Source organism: Hippopotamus amphibius, chromosome 13 (assembly GCF_030028045.1).
Source record: "Hippopotamus amphibius kiboko isolate mHipAmp2 chromosome 13, mHipAmp2.hap2, whole genome shotgun sequence".
NCBI classification, from domain to species: Eukaryota; Metazoa; Chordata; class Mammalia; order Artiodactyla; family Hippopotamidae; genus Hippopotamus; species Hippopotamus amphibius.
Window position 1 is genome coordinate 86,329,252 of NC_080198.1, and position 19,723 is coordinate 86,348,974.

The 19,723-nt window shown below is 43.8% G+C and overlaps 1 protein-coding gene across 1 annotated transcript in view; it reads right to left on the minus strand.

Moving 5' to 3' along the window:
* Positions 1-437: 437 nt before the first annotated feature.
* The window catches only part of HADH (hydroxyacyl-CoA dehydrogenase), a 43,219-nt gene continuing 23,933 nt past the window's right edge, over positions 438-19,723 (minus strand). The window contains exons 4-8 of the mRNA XM_057706343.1: positions 16,763-16,889; positions 13,298-13,387; positions 7,818-7,890; positions 2,303-2,419; positions 438-1,322 (exon numbers count right to left, since the gene is read on the minus strand). Coding sequence (XP_057562326.1) covers positions 1,204-1,322; positions 2,303-2,419; positions 7,818-7,890; positions 13,298-13,387; positions 16,763-16,889 — 526 coding nt within the window. The 3' untranslated portion in view covers positions 438-1,203. The remainder of the gene's footprint in view (positions 1,323-2,302; positions 2,420-7,817; positions 7,891-13,297; positions 13,388-16,762; positions 16,890-19,723) is intronic.

Consider the following 19,723-nt stretch of genomic DNA (forward strand, 5'->3'; position numbering starts at 1 on the left):
TCCTGTTTGAAAGTCTGGATTTGAAATTTTCACATTTGCTATTTTGTATTTTATTTTATCATCAAAACCTAGTTCTAATCCTGGCTCTGCCTCAAAATTTCTGGTGACCTTGGGCATATCACTTCTGCTCTCTGTGAATGAGGCCACTGGACCTCAGGGTTTCTGATGTCTTTCCAGCTTCAAAATTCTATCTTGGAAGACACTTTCTCAAGCCAATGATTACAAGAAATTTAGGTTACACTGTTTCTTTTTGTTGGCAAAGAAGAAACAGATGTTCCTTAAAAACTGTTTTCTGTGCTGTTATAATAATGGCTTTCCGGGTAAGAAATCTGGAGTGACAGCTGCAGGCAGGTTGTACCTGAACACCTTCTCCTGCCACTCCTTCCCCACCATCACCACTCAAAAAAATGATTACAGGTCAAAGAAGATGGTGCAGCTTCCACTTATATTACCAACCTTTACTTCTATAACCACTTACTCATATTATGATTTTGAATTATACATGTTTATTTCAATCCAAATTTTCACAGATTAAAAGACTGCATTTCATTAGAGTCAAACTGCAGCAATTATTTCTCATGAAAAAAAAAAAAGACAATAATCATTTGGATTTCAGACGTGAACGAAACCTCTTCCTGAAAAAACAAACCACATGGAGGTCTTCCCACCAACCCAGCAGCAGCAATCTCGATGATGAGTTGAATCAAGACATGACAGCTGACGTCCCGCCCACAGCAGGGTAAGGCGTCAGGCTGTGGGCAGGTGTTCTGGTAAAGGCGAGATGCAGGCGCTGCTCGCACAGCCCTCCTTCGACACAGCCGCCGAGTCAACGGCTCGCGACTCTCCCGCGTGGCAACGATGGACACTGCGTGCTCTCGTTACAAGTGAATGAATTCAGGATCAGGCAACTCTTTACAAAAATGACAAGGTTCAAAAGAAATATTTGCTCCAAGGCACGTAGGGTGTAAAGCTTTTTAGAAAATACACAGAAATGACCAGGCTGAAAAGGGGTAGTTCTCAATGGAGGAATCGGCTATTACTGTAACTAGTGTAAATAATTAGTTCAGACAGATTACAATCAAAATGCACATCTAACAGACCGTGCTGTGTGACGGAACGTCTGACCAAAGAGCATTCCTGGGGCACTTGGGGAGCTGCTGGTATGTGCTTCCGGAGCCTCCTCCCAGAGCCAGAGGCTGCACGTCACTTGTATTTGTAATATCCTTCTCCAGTCTTCTTGCCCAACTTATTCTCCGCTACCAGCTTGTTCATGGATGGGCTGGGCTGAAACAAAGGGTTCTTTGTATCCATTTCATGCCACCCTATTGGGAGGAAGGGAAAGAGCTTAGAATGAAGTGCTGGGTTTATTTTACATCTAGGTGTTCCCAGGGTAAGTCTGGAGGCAGAGCGTGGGGAGAAGGGTCCCTACTCTGATGTGGGAGAGCCCACGGGCCTGGTGCCACTCAGGCCAAAACGGCAGAGGCAGAAGGAAGGCCGAGCATGAGCCCTGAAGCAGGTACACTGCCACCAGGCTGTGCCACTCGAGGCCTGGCCTACCACAGCCCTCCTGTTTATCTGACCTCCTTCCTGGGAATCGCTGATGTCAAAGGTCCAAGGTCACAAACAGAACCCATTAATCTGGTGGCTGGACCCCTCAGTGATACAGTGAAATGACTTTCAGACATGCTAAAAATTTGAATTTGCTGCCACTGGTATTTTGTATACTCATAAAATTCAAAAGTTCATGCTTCAGCTTGCGCCCTCCTTGCTCCTCCCTTAAGTATTCGTTGTGCAACTTGGTATTATGAGCTACATTCAACTTCAGTAGCCCAATTTTAGTAACTATTTTGACCCTGTCTTCAGAGCCACTACAGTAAAATGAATACACTTTTTTAAATGGTTGTGCATCTTGAATGCAGTGGTTACACAAATCAGCGTATGTGATAGAATGACTGTGTACCAATGTCAATTTCCTGGCTTTGAGACTGTACTGCAGTTACTATATAAGATGGAACCATAAGGGGAAACTAGCTAAAGGGGTACATGGCCCCTGTCTGTGCTGTAGTTGAGACTTCCTGTGAATCTATAATTATTTCAAAATGAAAAGTTTAAAAAAAAAATTGCCTGATGAGGAGACTACACACACATTTTTCTTTCTGCCATTTAACTTGAGTCTTTAAACTGGTGGGACAGGACTCTGGAAGGTCTACTAGGACTCCTTATCTGTTTAAATAGGCATTATACTTTAGAGAGACTACCTCAACTCAATTAAAGACAGACAACAGAGAATTCCAATTCTTACCGTCCAGGATGAACTTTGTAGTATCCAGCCCAACGTAATCAAGAAGCTCGAATGGGCCCATGGGGTACCCGGTGCCCAGCTTCATAGCAATATCGATGTCTTCCTTGGTCGCATCACCTAAGCAGAAAAGGGCAGCGATGAGTCACCACCATTCTTCCCACAATCCTCCTTATCACATGCTTATTCTCTGAATTACTAGTGTTTTACATATTTGCACATTCAAAAAACATCTGGAGTCAGGATTTCTGGCTTGCGTAAGATTTTTCTTAGCGGTAAATGCTGAGTAGGTCACAAGATTTTCAAAGCTACTCCACAAAGTTACTCTGTGAGATGAATTCTAGCACTGCCACCTTGTTTACGGAGACAGAAGGCCCCAGTGGCCTGGAAACATTAGTTACTTTCTAAAGGATTGGGAGTCACCTTCTTTGGAATAACTTACCAAAATATCCTTTAAAAGCGAGAGCATGTTTTTGATTCATAAATGGACTTTTCTTTAAAAAAAAAAAAGAGAGAAGAACTAAGCTTTATGTTTTTCTATGTATCGTATATACATTTTTCTTTTCCAGCTTTCTTGGTTTTATAAATACTGAGTATTCCTCTTGAATCATATGCACACAAACTCTTTAGTCACGATAATGTTTAAAGAAAAGCCCAAACATGATTTAGAGCTGCCATGCAAGTCTGAAAGTGTCTTGAGGAGACAAGGACCAAAGTGCTTTTTCCTTGGAATTTTATCCTTCTCTTAATGTCCTTGGGCCACAGAGGTCTTTACAGAGAACAACCTGTCCCCGTTCTCCAAAATCAGGAACAGGACTAGCCTGCAACAACTGTAACTAGAATTTTGTTCCAAAGCATGAAGAAATGGTCAATTATACCAAAGCTAAATAAAATTAAAAAGTTATAAAATACTTGAGAGGATTTCACAACCTAAATATGTCAGATTTTTAGGCATAGGGAACAAGTGTACTACTGAAACATGCATAAAGACTCTATGTTTAAGAGCATATGAAGTACTAAGGTAATGCGCCACAGGATTTCAAGGTGATTCAAGATGATTAAAATCCCAACCCATTATTTCCCATGGGAGACACTATCAGTACTCCACTGATGAGTCAACCGGAGGATCCTGAGAACCGGGATCAGGTTCAGGACATGAGAGAGCAAAAATGATCACACACACAGCAGCCTTATCAGGCAGCCTCATTCACTCATTCATTCAGCTTGTGTTTATATTCGTTATGTATCAGGCACTAGAGACTGGGAATGAGACAAAGAGAAACAAGATAAGCACTCCAGTCTCCACGATATAATGGGATGATACAGATGTGTAAACCAAAAATTTCATCATAACAGGCGCTGAAGACTCATGAAGATGCACACGGCTGTGTGGGCAAACATGGAGAGATTTACTCACACTGCCACGACTCCACCCAAACCACCACCCAGGCCCGGGTCCTGACCGTCCTGAAGAGAATCCCAAGGGAACAGCAGGCAGGGAAGGGCATTCCAGGCAGCGGGAACAGCATGTGCAAAGGCGGGAATGAGAGAGAACATGGCAGCTGATAAGTGGGTTCTGATAAGAGAGGATTTCATCAGCCTGCGAGGTTTCTGCGGTGCCAGGGCCAGAATGCTGGAAAGACGGCCTCGCATGCCCCTCCGGCTCAGCTCTGCTGCTCCCTGTGCCGGCATCCTGTCCTCAGCATCTGCAGACCTCTGGTCAGGTGTCACCTCATCAGACCCTCCCTCTCCTCCCTGCACATAAACTAGCAACTGTCAGGACTCCAGGCTAGGACTCTTGCCATCTCCTAGACTTTATCCTTCTCGGGGATTACTGGTCACAACCTAACAAGTTATCTATTGGTTCATTCACTAGGGCTGTCTCCCCTCATTAGAATATAGGTTCCCTGGGGATAGAAATCTCATAGCATAATGGTTCCAACTTACCTAAAGCCATTTAATCACAACAATATTCAAGACAGACAATAAACCAGAGAATCAAGACTGTAATTACAGACTCAGAGACTCCGTTGACTAAAATAATATGAAGACACAACACACATCATGGAAAAAAAAATTTAAACGGTTTTACAAAGTCAACACAATTCTAAAAATTCTGTTCGGAGTAACACAGAGCAAAAGGGACAAAAAGAAAAGAGAAATGAAATACAGACTGGTGTGCCAAGTGGGAGTTAAACGTGGTATCGTGTTTTAGACCAATAATTCCTAACCTTTAGAGTCAAGCACTTTACTCAGAACCTGACACCTTCTCCAAAGAAAATGTACATACACACAAAACTCTGCATCACCCTTAGAGGGCTTATGGGACACCCCCACTCCAGCTAAGAGCCCCTAACTCTAAACAACAAAGAAAAGTGTCCTCAGGGAACTCCCAGCTCTCCTGTAGGCCTGGGAACCTGGGACCTGCCCCAAAAGGCTTCTTTTGCTGGCTCATCAGCACCACCTACCGACCATTCTTGGCATTAACAACAAACCAGAGTCACAGCAACAAGATCAGAAACGCGGTGCAGCCACCATGCCTTTTATTCACCAGCAGCTACCTGACGCCTGTCCTGCACAAGCACTTCGGGGGTGTGAAGATGAGGACCCAAATACTGCCACAGAAAACACGGTACAGTAGGAGAAGACAGACACACACCCTGCGGCAGGGAAGAGAGTGGCACGTGCCCCGAAGGAGAAGCAAAGCGTACAGTTACGAGAGCACAGATCGCATCCAGCCTGGAGCGCTGGGGACAGTCCAGTGGGGCCTTGTGGCGGGGGGGGGGGAGAGTCAGGTGTGGGGTGATGACAGGAAGGCACAGGGTGAGGACAAAGAAGGCTCTCTGGTGAGAGCGCTGCATGTGGTAGGCTACAGCGGAAGCACTGAACATGTCTGGAGCAGGGGAGGGACAGTGTGAGCAGGACGTCACAGTGACCGGGGGACAGGCTCGTAACACTCCCACAGTGTCTCCGGAGAAGAGCTGACCACGCAGCCCCACCCAGCCAGAGCTGACCCCGACCTGCCGCAGTGGCGCCTGACGGGGGCAGCTGTCTGCCAGGGGCACCAGCCTGTTCAGAGGTCTGCAGAGACAGCCCTGGCCCCCAGGGACGAGGGAGGCCGAGCCTACCAACCAGGCCTGGGTTACAGTGGGAATGACGAAAGCAACAGGAGGAGTGAGGACAGAAGCTGCAGGGCACTGGGCAGGAAGGCCCGACACAGAAGCAAGGAGGCTCACGGCGCCGGAGGGTGGAGGTGAGGAGCGGTGACGCGCCATGAGACCCCCAGCTGCCCGGGAGGCCCGAGTGGACGATGCCAGAGTTGATTCTCTGTTCTAACGCCCCACACATCCTTCTGATGAGCCTCTACCGCTCAAAGCAGCATTCTGCCAACCTGTCTGCATGGCACACTGACCTCGGGAACAGCAAGTGTGCTTGTTACGGACCCGAAATTCATGTCGAAACCCTACCCTCCCGTGCAATGGTATAAGGAGGTGGGGCCCTGTAGGAATTAGGATTAGAAAAGTCACGAGGATGGAGCTCCCATGAATGGGATCAGGGCTCCTCTCAGTCAGGAGCGCGTGTTTCCTCTCTCTGCTCTCCGCCACGTGAGACAGTCGGCAACCAGAAGAGGACTCTCACCAGATACCCAATCATGCTGGCAGCCTAATTTTGGACTGTAGCCTCCAAAACTGGGAAATGAATTTCTGTCATTTATATGCCACCCAGTGTATACTGCTACTTTTTTTTTTTTATAGCAGCCAAAGCTGACTAAGACAGGGTCGTCCGGAGAAATTCTCCACAATGAGTTCGGAAAAGGCTGGGCTAAACTGCCTTCGAGGCCGCCTCTGCTGCCCGGGGGCAGGTACTGCATGCACTGTCTCCTCACCCCCCTGGACAACACGATACTTGAGGAGACCAGGTTGGAAAAGACGTGAAGTAGCGGGAGTTCCTTTGCTGCCTGGGGGAGCCTCACTAAAGCAGGCTGACTGGCACAGGGAGACGGGGATGACCGGGAGGAATCAAAAGTGACAAGTGAACAGACATGGCAGGCGAGGGGAAGATCCAAAATGCCTTCAGGTGTCAAAGCAGAAGGGACGCAGTTCAGCCAGCCACTCAGAGCAGGCGAACGAAGACGGGGCAGCAGGTGTGCACGTGAACACCCTTTGTGCTGGCTGAACGAGGGCAGAACCTTGAGGTGGCAGGAGGGATATGGTGGGAGGGGTCCAGACCACAGTGTGGCTTCCACTCAGACAGGACACCCAGCACCTCCAGGGTACTGAGGGCAGCACCAAGGGCAAACTAAGAGTACATCCCCTGTGGGTCTGATCCCCTTCCCAGTTTTACCTCCCAGGTAGCTAGTGATGGTGAAGGTCAAAGGGACTCCATCTGTTTAGAAAAGGACCACTGTTGGTGGGAGGAAAGCAGAAGACAAGAAAACGACTTTCAACTTACAACCAGATACATGGTTCTGTTGAAAATATATCAAAATGACAGTATGTTTCAGTGAGAAAAACACCATTACGAGGTAAATCTTCTAAAACATTACATTACAAAAACCCCCTGCCTCCCAAAGTAGAGCAGAACACGTCATGCTGTCTTTGAGATGTAATTAGGCATATTTGTTGATAGATAAACACAGAAGTGTTGGTTTGATCTTGGAGCAAAAGCGAGGCAAATGCCTCCATAAAACACAGAGAAAAGTTTTAATATTTAAAGCAGATTTTGAGGAAGCAAATACACTTTCATCTCTCTGGAAGAGCTGGTATAAATGTTTTGTTTCAAAAATGACATTCTCAGGAGCAAGCATTTGTGAATGAAGTAATTGAAAACAATTACACTTGCTTTTCATCCAGTCCTATTAAGTCTTGTTTGCCTTTGAAGCAGACATGATAGTTACCTTTCCAGAAATGCGGTAGGGAAGGTAGGCAGGGGGATATATGACAGTTTATAACCTTGGACCATGTCCCAAGTCTGTTTCTACAACAGGGAAAATTATTCTTTGTCAATCAACAGGTACTGAGGAAAAGACCATTTCGGGCCAATCTTAAGGTTAAAAAAATGCATCATACCATCACTCAGGATGGACAAGGCTGTTAGAAACATTCCTTGTCACGTAACAGCCTTGTTACTTATTTCCCATCTCCTGTCACAACTTTATAACCTTAGGGAATTTTAAAAGTTGCCTAGCCGGGGGATTTTTCCATCTACATCATCATCAATATTATTATTTTTAGCAATAAACCTTTTAACCAGAGATTCAGTATATAAATCTGTGTTGACCTATGATTGCTCTGGCTGGGACTGTAGTGGGGGGTCCCAGAGCCACCTCTGAGGCCTCAGAGGCAACCCAGGGGGCCCTGGGAACACAGCGACGAAGGTACGGGGGCCCCGGGTCAGGCTGATCCACATGGCCAGAAGACAGAAGCCCCTCCCCGACTCCACATGGCCCAGCCCTTCCCACAGACCCTGCGCGAGAACTCCCAGACCTGCCGCACCCAGCCCGGGTCCGGACAGCTACCTCGTTCATACAGCCTGACTGCTTCCATGAGGTATGGCACCAGGAGACGGTTCACAATAAACCCGGGAGTGTCCTGTCAGAGGAGAGAGACAAACAGAAGACGAATGAATTTGCCGTGAACTTTATCTTCTGTGAAGTCACCAAATCACTCCTTCTCATCCTGGACTATTACCCGCATTTATCAAGCCATACGTTTTCAAAATGTTTTAAGGGACCAAGACAGCCTCGTTTCTATCTCACGTGGCAATTTATCCAACAATTATAGTACCCCAGAAGCCTCTACCGCAAGGGTCCTGAAATAAAGGCAGATCAAGGCAGAGAGGTCACTGCAGAGAGCACAGCTCTGGGGGCAGGCAGACCTGGGCTCAAATCCTAATATTCTCTGACCTTGCCTCACTCTGAAACTGTTTTATCATCTGTGGAATGAGAGTAGTAATTTCTACCTCACAACCTGTGAAGATAAATCAGGACACATAAAATGCCATGCATCTAGCCCTCCCCTCAAATGCTAGTCCCTTTACTCCTCTTCTCTCCCACATCCTTTCCAGACACTCCATCTGGAACAGTCTCCAGAGGAGCACGACTTCCCAGCCACTCAGGATTTTCTCAGGCTCTAGCGCTCAGCACAGGACAGTGGAGCTGGGAACAGCTGCCAGGACAAACAGGCAGACCCGACAGACCGATGGCCTTTCACAGCTCACTATCCGAGCCTCTCTACCCTGGATGATTCCTCGGACTGCATGTCCTTACTTCCCACCTCATTAAAATGCTTCACCACCCCTCCTGGAGGCCTAGTGGGGGATCTGGACTCTACCTACTGATCTCTTTTAGGAGCCCTGTGGGGCAGGCTGGGTTGGTAATTTTTGCTGGTATTTATGTGAAGTTGATTTCCACTAAGTAAATAGAGCCCGCTCTTCCAGCAAAAGGCTGTAACCCTCCTGCAGGAAGAAATCCTCACCCGGGCCCCAGGCCTTGTGTCCCGTTTCAAGCACACACTGCGCACTCCATAAACATCTGAACTAAGGACACCCAGCCTCCTGCATTACTCTGCCAACTCACCTGACTGCACACTGCAGCCACAGGATTTGTACCTCCTCTCACTCCAGACAAGCTGAAACCACCCCTACCCCATCTCCCAGGAATACAGAGATGCACAAAAGAGCTTTATCAGTTTAACCAAGACTATATTAATATGACGATGTTGATTTAACAACTAGGGCATAGAAGCAACCTAAATGTCCATCAACAGAGGAATGGATAAAGAAGTTGTAGTACACATATAATCCAGTAATCCCACTCCTGGGCATATACCCAGAGAAAACCATAATCCAAAAAGAAACATGTACCACAATGTTCACTGCAGCACTATTTACAATAGCCAGGACATGGAAGCAACCTAAATGCCCATCAACAGATGAATAGATAAAGAAGATGTGGCACACATATACAATGGAATATTACTCAGCCATAAAAAGGAATGAAATGGAGTTATTTGTAGTGAGGTGAATGGACCTAGAGACTGTCATACAGAGCGAAGCCAGAAAGAGAAAAACAAATACCGTATGCTAACTCATATATACAGAATCTAAAAAAATGGTACTGATGAACCCAGTGACAGGTCAAGAATAAGGATGCAGATGCAGAGAATGGACAGGAGGACACGGGGTTGGGGAGGGCAGGGGGCGAAGGGGAAGCTGGGATGAAGTGAGAGAGTAGCATAGACATAGATACACTACCAAATGTAAAACAGATAGACAGTGGGAAGTTGCTGTATAACAAAAGGAGATCAACTCGATGATGGGTGATGCCTTAGAGGGCCAGGACAGGGAGGGTGGGAAGGAGTCGCGGGAGGGAGGGGATATGGTGATATATGTATAAATATAACTGATTCACTTTGGTGTACCTCAAAAGCTGGTACAAGAGTGTAAAGCAATCATATTCCAATAAAGAGCTTTAAAAAAAAAGAAAGTTGTGGTACATATATACAATGGAATTTAAAAAAAAAAGTTGCAGTACATATATACAATGGAATTTAAAAAAAAAAAGGAATAATGCCACTTGCAGCAACATGGATGGACCTAGAGACAGTCATATTGAGCGAAGTAAGTCAGACACAGAAAGACAAATATCAAATGATATTGCTTAGATGTGGAATCTAAAAAAATGGTGCAAATGAACTTATTTACAAAATAGAAATAGAGGCAGAGACGTGAAAAACAAACTTATGGTTACCGGGGGTGGGGGGAAGGGGTGGGGAGGGATAAATCGGGAGACTGGGACTGACAAACACATTACTACGTATGAAATAATTAATAAGGACCTTCTGTATAGCACAGGGAACTCTTCTCAACACTCTGTAATGACCTACGTGGGAAAAGAAACTAAAAGAGTGGACATATGAGTACGTATAACTGATACACTTTGCTGTACAGAAGAAACTTAATGCAACACTGTAAATCAACTGTACTCTAATTAAAAAGATTGTTTTAAAAATAACTAGGACAAAAATGCTTTTCAATTTCAGAAAGTTTATTGTAGAAATTCAGGATGAGGTAGGGTACCTGACTACATGAAGCACACCATATACAAGGTTAGAAATCAAGAAAGCAGCCTGGGAAAATATTTGCTCCATATGTAATATATGGAGTTTTAATATCATTTACATAAAGGGCTCATAGAACTCAATAAGGAAAAAGTGCTAAAACTCACAAAATATTTAAACTCATCAGTAATCAAAGAAATATTTATTAGAACAAAATAGCATGTTGCCAGTAAGATTACTGGGTTTTTTTCCCCATTATAATATTCAATGCTGTTGCAGATGCAGAGTGATACTCTCATAATATTGGTAGAATGCGAAGAGACACAGTCCTTTAATTAAGCAACTGAATTATATGTAATCATACACCTTACATTTTTCATACACATTTATTTATTAAATGTACTTTATTTACTGTACTTATTATATACCAGGTATTGTTTGTTCTAAGTACTTTACAAATATTAATTTATTTATTCCTCATAATAACCCTGTGAGACAAGTACTATTATTACCTCTACAGAGGATACTGAGGCACAGAGGGTTAAGTGACTTGCCCAAGGTTACACATCTAGTAAGTGCCAAAGCCAGGATCTGAACCCAGGCAGGCTGGCTGCAGAGGCCATGGCCTTAACCTTTTCACACCACTCTCTGCCTGTGAAGTCTTACTAGGAAGAAAGACACATTTCAGGCACATTACTGTCATTCTTCAATGTTGGGTGTTGGTAGGCAACAACCCTGCAGGCCAAATCCAGCTGTAAATAAAGTTTTAGTGGAGCACAGCCACACTCCTTTGCTGGTATGGTCCATGCAGCAGTCAAGTAGCTGCAAGAGAGAGTACAAGCCCTAAAATATTACTATCTGGCCCCTGACAGAAATGTTTGCTGACCCTTGTTCTATGTGATTGCCTTCCACTGTCTGGATGCCTCACCAAGAGCCTGAATAACTGATCTTGAAAGACTCCCCAAAGGCGCTAAGGTATCACCTAGAAAGAGAGTTCTGCAATGATGTAACAAGGGCGATTGTATGAGACCAGAGTTCCCAGGCCTGCAGGTGCCGTGGCCACTCCGATGGAAGGACGGATCATTGCTCTCCATGAATCAGTGACTGTGCTGCTGAAGACCATCCCTGGCTTGTTCCCGCACCTCCGTTTTCACACCTGGCTTCTGATCTGCTGCACACTGATGTCCTTTCTAACCCTATGACTACTTTCTGCCACAAACAAAGCCTCAACTGGTAAGAAAAAGTGCAATCATACCCTCTGGTTATTAATGTGATTTTTTTTTTAATCCAGATATTTAAAACCATAAAACTAAACCAACAAAAAACGAGTGTTAAAAAATTAGATTCCCTAATATAACACTACAGACCTGGACTGGGGCAACCGGCACGTGTAAGCCAACTCTTTGGCCACTGGGGTCCACACCGACAAATGACTTACTCAGACGACTCATGAACAATCTGAGTTTTCATGGGTTGATACAATACTGTGAGTTCAAACGTGAGACTATTTTAGAAAACAAAAGTATGCTATGAGAAGAACCACAATGATATTTAAAAGATTATGGTCAACCAGCAATTCCACTCCTGGGTATATATCCGAAAAAAGCAAAAACACTAATTTGAAAAGATAAGTGCACCCCAATGTTCACAGCAGCACTATTTACAATAACCATGATGTGGAAACAACCCAAGTGCCCATCAACAGACACCTGGCTTAAGGAGACATGGTATATATACAATGGACTATTACTCAGCCATAAAAGCAAATGAAATTCTGCCATTTGCTGCAACATGGATGGACTTGGAGGGCATTATGCTAAGTGAAGTAAGTCAGACAGAGAAAGACAAATACTGTATGATATCACTTTTATGTGAAATCTAAAAATTACAACAAACTAGTGAACAGAACAAAAAAGCAGACACAGATACAGAGAACAAACTAGCGGTTCCCACGGTGGGGCAGGGTGGGGGGGAATAAAGGGATGGGAAAGTGGGAGGTACGAACTACTGGGTATAAGACAGGCTCGAGGATGCACTGTACAACACGGGGAATACAGTCAATATTTTGTAGTAACTGTAAATGGAAAGTAACCTTTAAAAACTGTATAAAAATTTTTTTAAAAATAAAAAATGCAAAAAAATAAAAAAGATTATGGTCAAAAAAGTAGGTAACATATTTATAAAAATTTGTAATGAAATCTTGCGATACAATTGTCCTTTCAGAAAAACTGCCAAGTCATGCAGAAGTAAAATCCCTAAATTTGGGGGGAACTAAAGAGGAACTACAGCAAATGGAGAGACTGAAAGTAATCAAAACAGAGTAAGTGACAGCACCCAGGATAATTTTACATATAATACCAGGTATCTCAAGAAAGGGGGGAAAAGGCCAGAGGCATGTGATGCTTTCCACCTCACCACGCTTCCTACTGAAAAATAAAGCAGTACAAAACAAAATCAAAAGCAACATTCCACAGCTTCGTTTTATGCTACCTCTGTCAGGGTGGGCTCTGCCTCTCTCTCCCCACTTCCCTCATCACCTGCAGTGTTCTTTCCAAAAGTGAAGCCCTGGTTTTCTGTTCGGGATTCATGTGCCACTAGGCTGTGCCTGAAACACAGGGTTCTGGTTGCCCAGGGCCCGGAAGAAGCTGAAGCTGATGGGGTAACGAAAACCATTTATGGAAACATCAAGAGACAAAAGTCAAGGCCCAGAGAGAAGTCTGAGTTTTCCATTCAGCTGAAGCCATGGCTCCATTTGGATCTCAGGCTATCCACCTGACACCTTGAGCACAGTTTCCAAGTCTGGTTTCCCTGCTAGATGCAGCTTGTTCTTTACAGCCCATGGCCCACATCCCATATCATCCTATTACAGAAGGATCCTACCTGGAATAAGTGAGGTTCCAAGAAAAAACACCCCCTTGCCAAGCTACCCATACTCTACCTTGCAAGCAACAGGGTGCTTTCCCAGGGTTTTGCTGAAGTCTATTAGAGATTCAAAGGTCTTCTGGCTGGTCATTGGTGTTTTAATGACCTGGAAATGCAAAGCGGAGAAGAATTATAACCAGTTAGTCAGCAAAGAATTTCAATAAAACAGTTCAAGGAAACACTGATCAAACATTGCCACACAGGTGGCAGAAATAATTTTAGTTTCAGAATAGAAGGATTTCAAGCCAGAAACAAAACATCCACTTTAAGACAGTACACTATTGCAGAACACACAAAATCAAGGCTTAAAATATAGATGTGTGTGTATGTGTGCAGGAGAGTTTTATAGGCTTTGTCACTGAGACAGACCTGGGTTCAAATACCAATCACACCACTTTACTGGCTCTGTGACCCTAGGAATGTTTCTGGAAACTGAAATGACTTTGAAAGCACTCTACCAACTACAAGGAGTTGAGATGAGAATGGAATTAAGATTAGGAAGTAAAGCATTAAGGGCAGCTCTTAGAAGGACTGACGTGCTCAGTAAATGCTGGCTTCTATTAGTGTTTTATTTGCTACTCTGCATTATTTCAGGGAAGTAACTGGAAGTCTACTAGAGTGTAACGATTACCCTCAAAGTACTCCGCATGAAGTCCCAACTTCTCGTAGTATATAGATGAGGAGAAGGAGCCCCAGGAAGACAGAGGTGCACCCAGGTCACCCAGGTCCTGTGGACTCTGAGATGAGTAACTCCCCATCACTCTGCCCTCTCCCACACAGATGCCCCAAAGCCCAACAGCTCCCTCTGCCTCAGAAAAGGCTCATCCCAGAGGAAGGCTTTCATAACCGGCAAACATGGGCCCATGGCTGGGGCCTGCCACCTGCCAGGCACCTCGGGAAGGCTCCAGGCCACCCTCCTGACCTTCTCTACGAGGTGCACTTCAAGAGTATGACGGCTACCCTGCTCACAGCCGGCTGCTGGGCCCTACAGAAGTCGGCATCAAGGGCCACACCTGGCAGTCAGCTCTCATGACAGGATTCGCCTGTCAGGAATTAGTCTTCGGCAAATGGAGAGAGACCCAGATGAATTTAAATTTAAAAATATATATAAATTAAACATATAATTTAAATGCCAGTTAAGGGACTTCAGCCAGAGTCAAAGCAAACAGGCTTGGCTTCTCCACCAGACTCTTTCTTTATATGAGCCTAGGCGAGTCAAACCAACCCTCCATGCCTCACCCTTCTTACGTGAAATGGGGATGATGATATCTGACACGTCCTCCCCTCTTTTAAGAGGGCTGTAGGTATAACGAGCTGGTGTCTGTGCAGGATGAAAAGCACGATATATATGAAGAGAATCATTATCAGTCATGTTTTAATGTGATCACAGCTCGGGGTGAGATGGTATGTTATAGTACTAAGGGAAGTAAATGAGTGGAAACAGAGAAAAGCACCATGAAGATGGGGTCGGGGAATGGGATGAGACGGGCCAGAAACTGCTCTGTAGGTATCACAAATCAAACAGCAATTCGAGAATTACTCAAGAGGAGATCAGAACCATATAGACTGAGCTAGGACAAGGGCTGCTAATTATGGAGCTTCAAAAAATAATTTGTTTAAAAAAAAAGATGAGGAACTACAGTTGAACAAGAAATTCTTGACACTATGCTGTGGTTAATCACAATTAATGTCATTCTGGAGTTACCTATGTCAATAAATATGTCATAGCTGAAAAAAAAAATTTGTTGGCTTAAAGGAGTCAATACTAAGGTCTTTTTTTTTTTTTTCTAAACAGGAGTGATGCATATTTATTCATTCATTCAACAAATAGCAGTGTGCTACAAGTATTCTGTTCCAACACAAGGCCTGAGAAAATATACACGTACACTTATAGATGAGCCCAGTCCCAAGCACAGAAGAGCCACTCCGCTCACGGTTCACTGTAGTGCTTACCACAGCGACACACACACGAATGCTCAAGTTAAAGAATAAAAGTTGCATAAAGAACGCTTTTGGAAAACACTTTCTAGAAAATGTTAACATTTGCCAAGCATTAACTGCTAACAATCAACATGCCATATTTCCAAAGACACAGGTGGACATTATCAGATAAATGTAGTTGAAAACAATACTAGAGTTTGAAGTAAATCTACAAAATGTGTCTTTATCTTCAAAACACATTATGTACATGATACAGTAACCAAGTACTGAAATGCCACATGTACATGATACAGTCCCTAAGTACTGAAATGCTGAAAACTCCATCCACTTCCTTGCTCTTTTCTGCATGAGGAGAAATGCTATTTCTTCTATTCCCTTTCACTCATTAAATTCTTCAAAAACAGCCTTAGGGATTGGCACTAAAGCTAAGATTGGAAGAAGCTAAGAAGCAATGTTAGTGGAACAGATAATTCCTATCACTAAATGGGTCAGAGCTGTCCTCGAAAGAAAACTGTAAGAAAACAGAGTCATCCTTAAACTAGATGCTAATGCTTATGTTGTGGGGGGAGGGAGGAGGTGGAAAAAATGAGAGAATACGGGAGGGAGAAGGGCCTGGAGGAGAAGGCAGCAGCAGAGAAACAGATCCCCACATTCTCCCAGGGAGCCCCAGCCAGGCTCCAGAGGTCTGCCTGAATCCATGTCCTCCACACTTCGCGTGGCAATAACTCCTCAACCTCAGAACAAATGCTACTTTAATAGCAGCTGCTCCTCAAACCCTGTAATTAGCCCCTGCTATAAAAGGCAAGCTGCCACATTTCAGGTGCAAATTACCTACTGTGACTCCATCTCCCTCATACCCAAGACTCCAAGCAAGCAAACAGAAGCAGCCCAAACAGGATCGCTGGCAGCCCCCCAGCCACTTCCCTCCACTTCCCAGGTTTGAGGTCAGGAGGTTCAAGGCTATTGGGAGCTGCCCTAACAGCTCTGATCACAACACATGGGAGCTGTCCCTCCTCTGGTGACAATACTAAGGCCCTGTTACCTGGGGCTGAGTTCACCCTGGGAACAGCGGCTCCTATGGGAAACCAGGCTTCTAATAAAATACCACATCCATCCTGGACAAACTGACCTGGACGAGACAATACAAACACAGATGGCTCTCCCCTCCGTGATCTCATCAAGCTAGTGGTCTTTAGTGCTGCCTTCACAGTCTGATGCCTCTGTCTGCACTGCCCAGCAGTGATGGCACAAACACGTAAGTGACATTCCACAAAGCTAACAGCCCTCCTGGATGTCACTGGTCAGAACACAGGACTGCAAAGAAACAAAGCACAGGGGCCTTCCTAGGTATTAGGTGCTGTTTGTTCCTTTGGCCCTGAAAGGAGGATCTGGCCAGAGAAATCCAACCACAAGGACAACCCTGCACCCTCCCACTAAAACCCATCCAGTGCAACCCCTGGTGGCAGGGCAGGTGCAACTCAGAGAAGCAGGGCTGAGAGCGGGCAGAGCAAGCATACACCACAAGCAGACACCCACTGACCTCCACAAGTCTCATCATGGGCACTGGGTTGAAGAAATGGAGCCCGCCGAATCGGTCCTGTCTGGTGGTGGCGTTGGCTATGCTTGTGATCTGCAGAGAGGAAGTGTTGCTGGCAAAGATTGTGTGTCTGTGGAGAGAAAAACAGTGGCGTATTGGAATGAGTGCCATCTTTGGAAACAGGCAGGACTCCTCTCAGGTGCAACGCACAAGGTGACTGCTTGCTGCCCAGATCCGTTGTCTGACCCTGGAGGAAGTCAGGGAAAAGACACAGCTTCACACAAGACGCTGAACTCAAGTGACCTGTTATGTGTAAATTTTGAAATTTTAAATTTAAAAGCTACCGGTTCCAAAAGCCTACTTAGTCTTTACCAATCCTTCATTAATTTTAGGGAGCAAAATTTCTCATGTCTACTTGCATTATTTAATTTTCATGGTATGTGAGAAACAAAAGTAGGCAACAATGTCAGTCACAAGATGAAACTCGAAGTGAACAAAGACTAAGGAAAAACAGGATGCATCACAGACACTCAAAATAAACAAAAAGCTGTGAAGAAACACCTGAATCCTCAACAAGAAACATCTGACATAAACATGAACTAACTCTTTTCCTCTCAAGTGAAAAGCTTTCCTCTTCCACTGGCTGGGAATTAAAATGAAAACAGAAGAAAACCAACACGGCCCAAAAGAAGTTTTAAGGTTACACTGGTAGATTTGGGGAAGGAAGCATGCATGTATACACATGATAAATGTAGTTCAAGATATTCTTATTATAAAATCTCCTTAAAAAGCAGTACATCTTCTTTTGTGTACATAAAAATATTAAATTATCAATTTAAAAAATCCATACTGACTTAAACCAAATTTAATTTTTTAAGACCTCAGTAAAGTGGGGTACCAAAGGCATGACAGGCAAATACTTAGAGACAGGACAAGACAAGACTTATCGGCTTTCCTACAGCACCACCTTGTGGATAAATATACACAAAATGGCCTGATGCTAATTACCACCACAAGGGCCTGGTCACAGCACAGGAAGCGGAGTGATTCCTTACGACCAGATTGGGCGGTTCATGCTTCCCTGAAAGGCAATAGTACAATCTGTCTGAAATTGGAGGCGAAGGGAGAAGAAAGGAGAAGGGAAGGGAGAAGAAATTAGTAATTTGGGAAGAGGAAAGAAGAGTGAGGTGAAAGCAGTTGGTGTGCTGGGTGGTGGCTACCAGAGACTGAAGGAAGACCCTTCATGTGCTCAGCCCAGGAGAGCACTTCACTTTTTCTTTTTTATATTTTTAGGGTATAGTTGATTTACCATGTTGTATTACTTTCAGGTGCTCAGCAAAGTGAATCAGTTATACATATACATATATCCACTCTTTTTTAGATTCTTTTCCCATTTAGGCCATTACAGTAGAGTTCCCTGTGCTACGCAGTAAGTCCTTATTAGTTATCTATTTTATATATAGTAGTGTGGATGTGTCAATCCCAATCTTCCAATTTACCCATCCCCCCTCTTTATCCTCCCCCGTAACCGTAAGTGTATTTTCCACATCTGTAACTCTATTCCTGTTTTGTAGATAAGTTCATTTATAGTCTTTTTTTAGATTCCACATATAAGTGATATCATATTTGTCTTTGACTTACTTCACTCAGTACAACAATCTCTAGGTCCATCCATGTTGCTGCAAATGGCATTATTTCATTCCTTTTTATGGCTGAGTAATATTCCATTGTATATATGTGTAACATCTTTATCCATTCCTCTGTTGATGGACATCTAGGTTGGTTCCATGTCCTGGTTATTGTAAATAGTGCTTCAACGAACATTGGGGTGCATGTATCTTTTCGAATTATGGTTTTCTCTGGACGTATGCCCAGGAGTGGGATTGCTAGATCACATGGTAGCTCTATTTTTAGTTTTTTAAGGAACCTCCATACTGTTTTCCATAGTAGCTGTACCAGTTTACATTCTCACCAACAGTGTAGGAGGGTTCCCTTATCTCCACACCCTCTCCAGCATTTATTGTCTGTAGATTTTTTGATGATGGTCATTCTGACTGGTGTGAGGTGACACCTCACTGTAGTTTTAATTTGCATTTCTTTAATAATTAGCGATGTTGAGCATATTTTCATGTGCTTTTTAACCATCTGTATGTTGTCTTTGGAGAAATGTTTATTTACATCTTCTGCCCATTTTTTTGACTGGGTTGTTTGGTTTTTTTTGATATTGAGCTGCATGAGCTGTTTGTATACTTTGGAGATTAATCCCTTGTTCAGTTGCTTTGTTTGCAAATATTTTTTCCCATTCTGAGGGTTTTCTTTTCATCTTGTTTACTGTTTCCTTTGCTGTGCAAACACTTTAAGTTTAATTAATTTAATTTATTTTCATTTTTATTTTCATTTTCATAGGAGATGGATTGGAAAAGATCTTGCTACGATTTATAGATCAATGGAACAGGATAGAAAGCCCAGAGATAAACCTATGTACCTCTGGTCACCTAATCTATGACAAAGGAGGCAAGAAGATACAATGGAGAAAAGACAATCTCTTCAATTAGTGGTGCTGGGAAAACTGGACAGCTAACATGTAAAAGAATGAAATTAGAACACACCCTAATACCACACACAAAAATAAACTCAAAATGGATTAAAGACCTAAACCTAAGACCAGACACTATAAAACTCAGAGGAAAACAAAGGCAGAACACTCTCTGATATAAATAGCACTTCACTTTTAAGGCACAGGAACAATGACCTTTCTCAAACAACTCTCAAGTTGGCCAATTTAAAGGCCAGGTAGAGGGGCTTCTGCTTTAAAAAAAAAAAAAAAAAAAAAAAATTTTTTTTAAGGTTTAAAATTCCAGTTTTCAAAGTTTCTTGTTTTTTGGTCTGGGGGAAATAATATAAACTATCCCGTCACATAATATAAACCATCCCTCATCACAGAGGCAAGGAGACCCTCTGCAG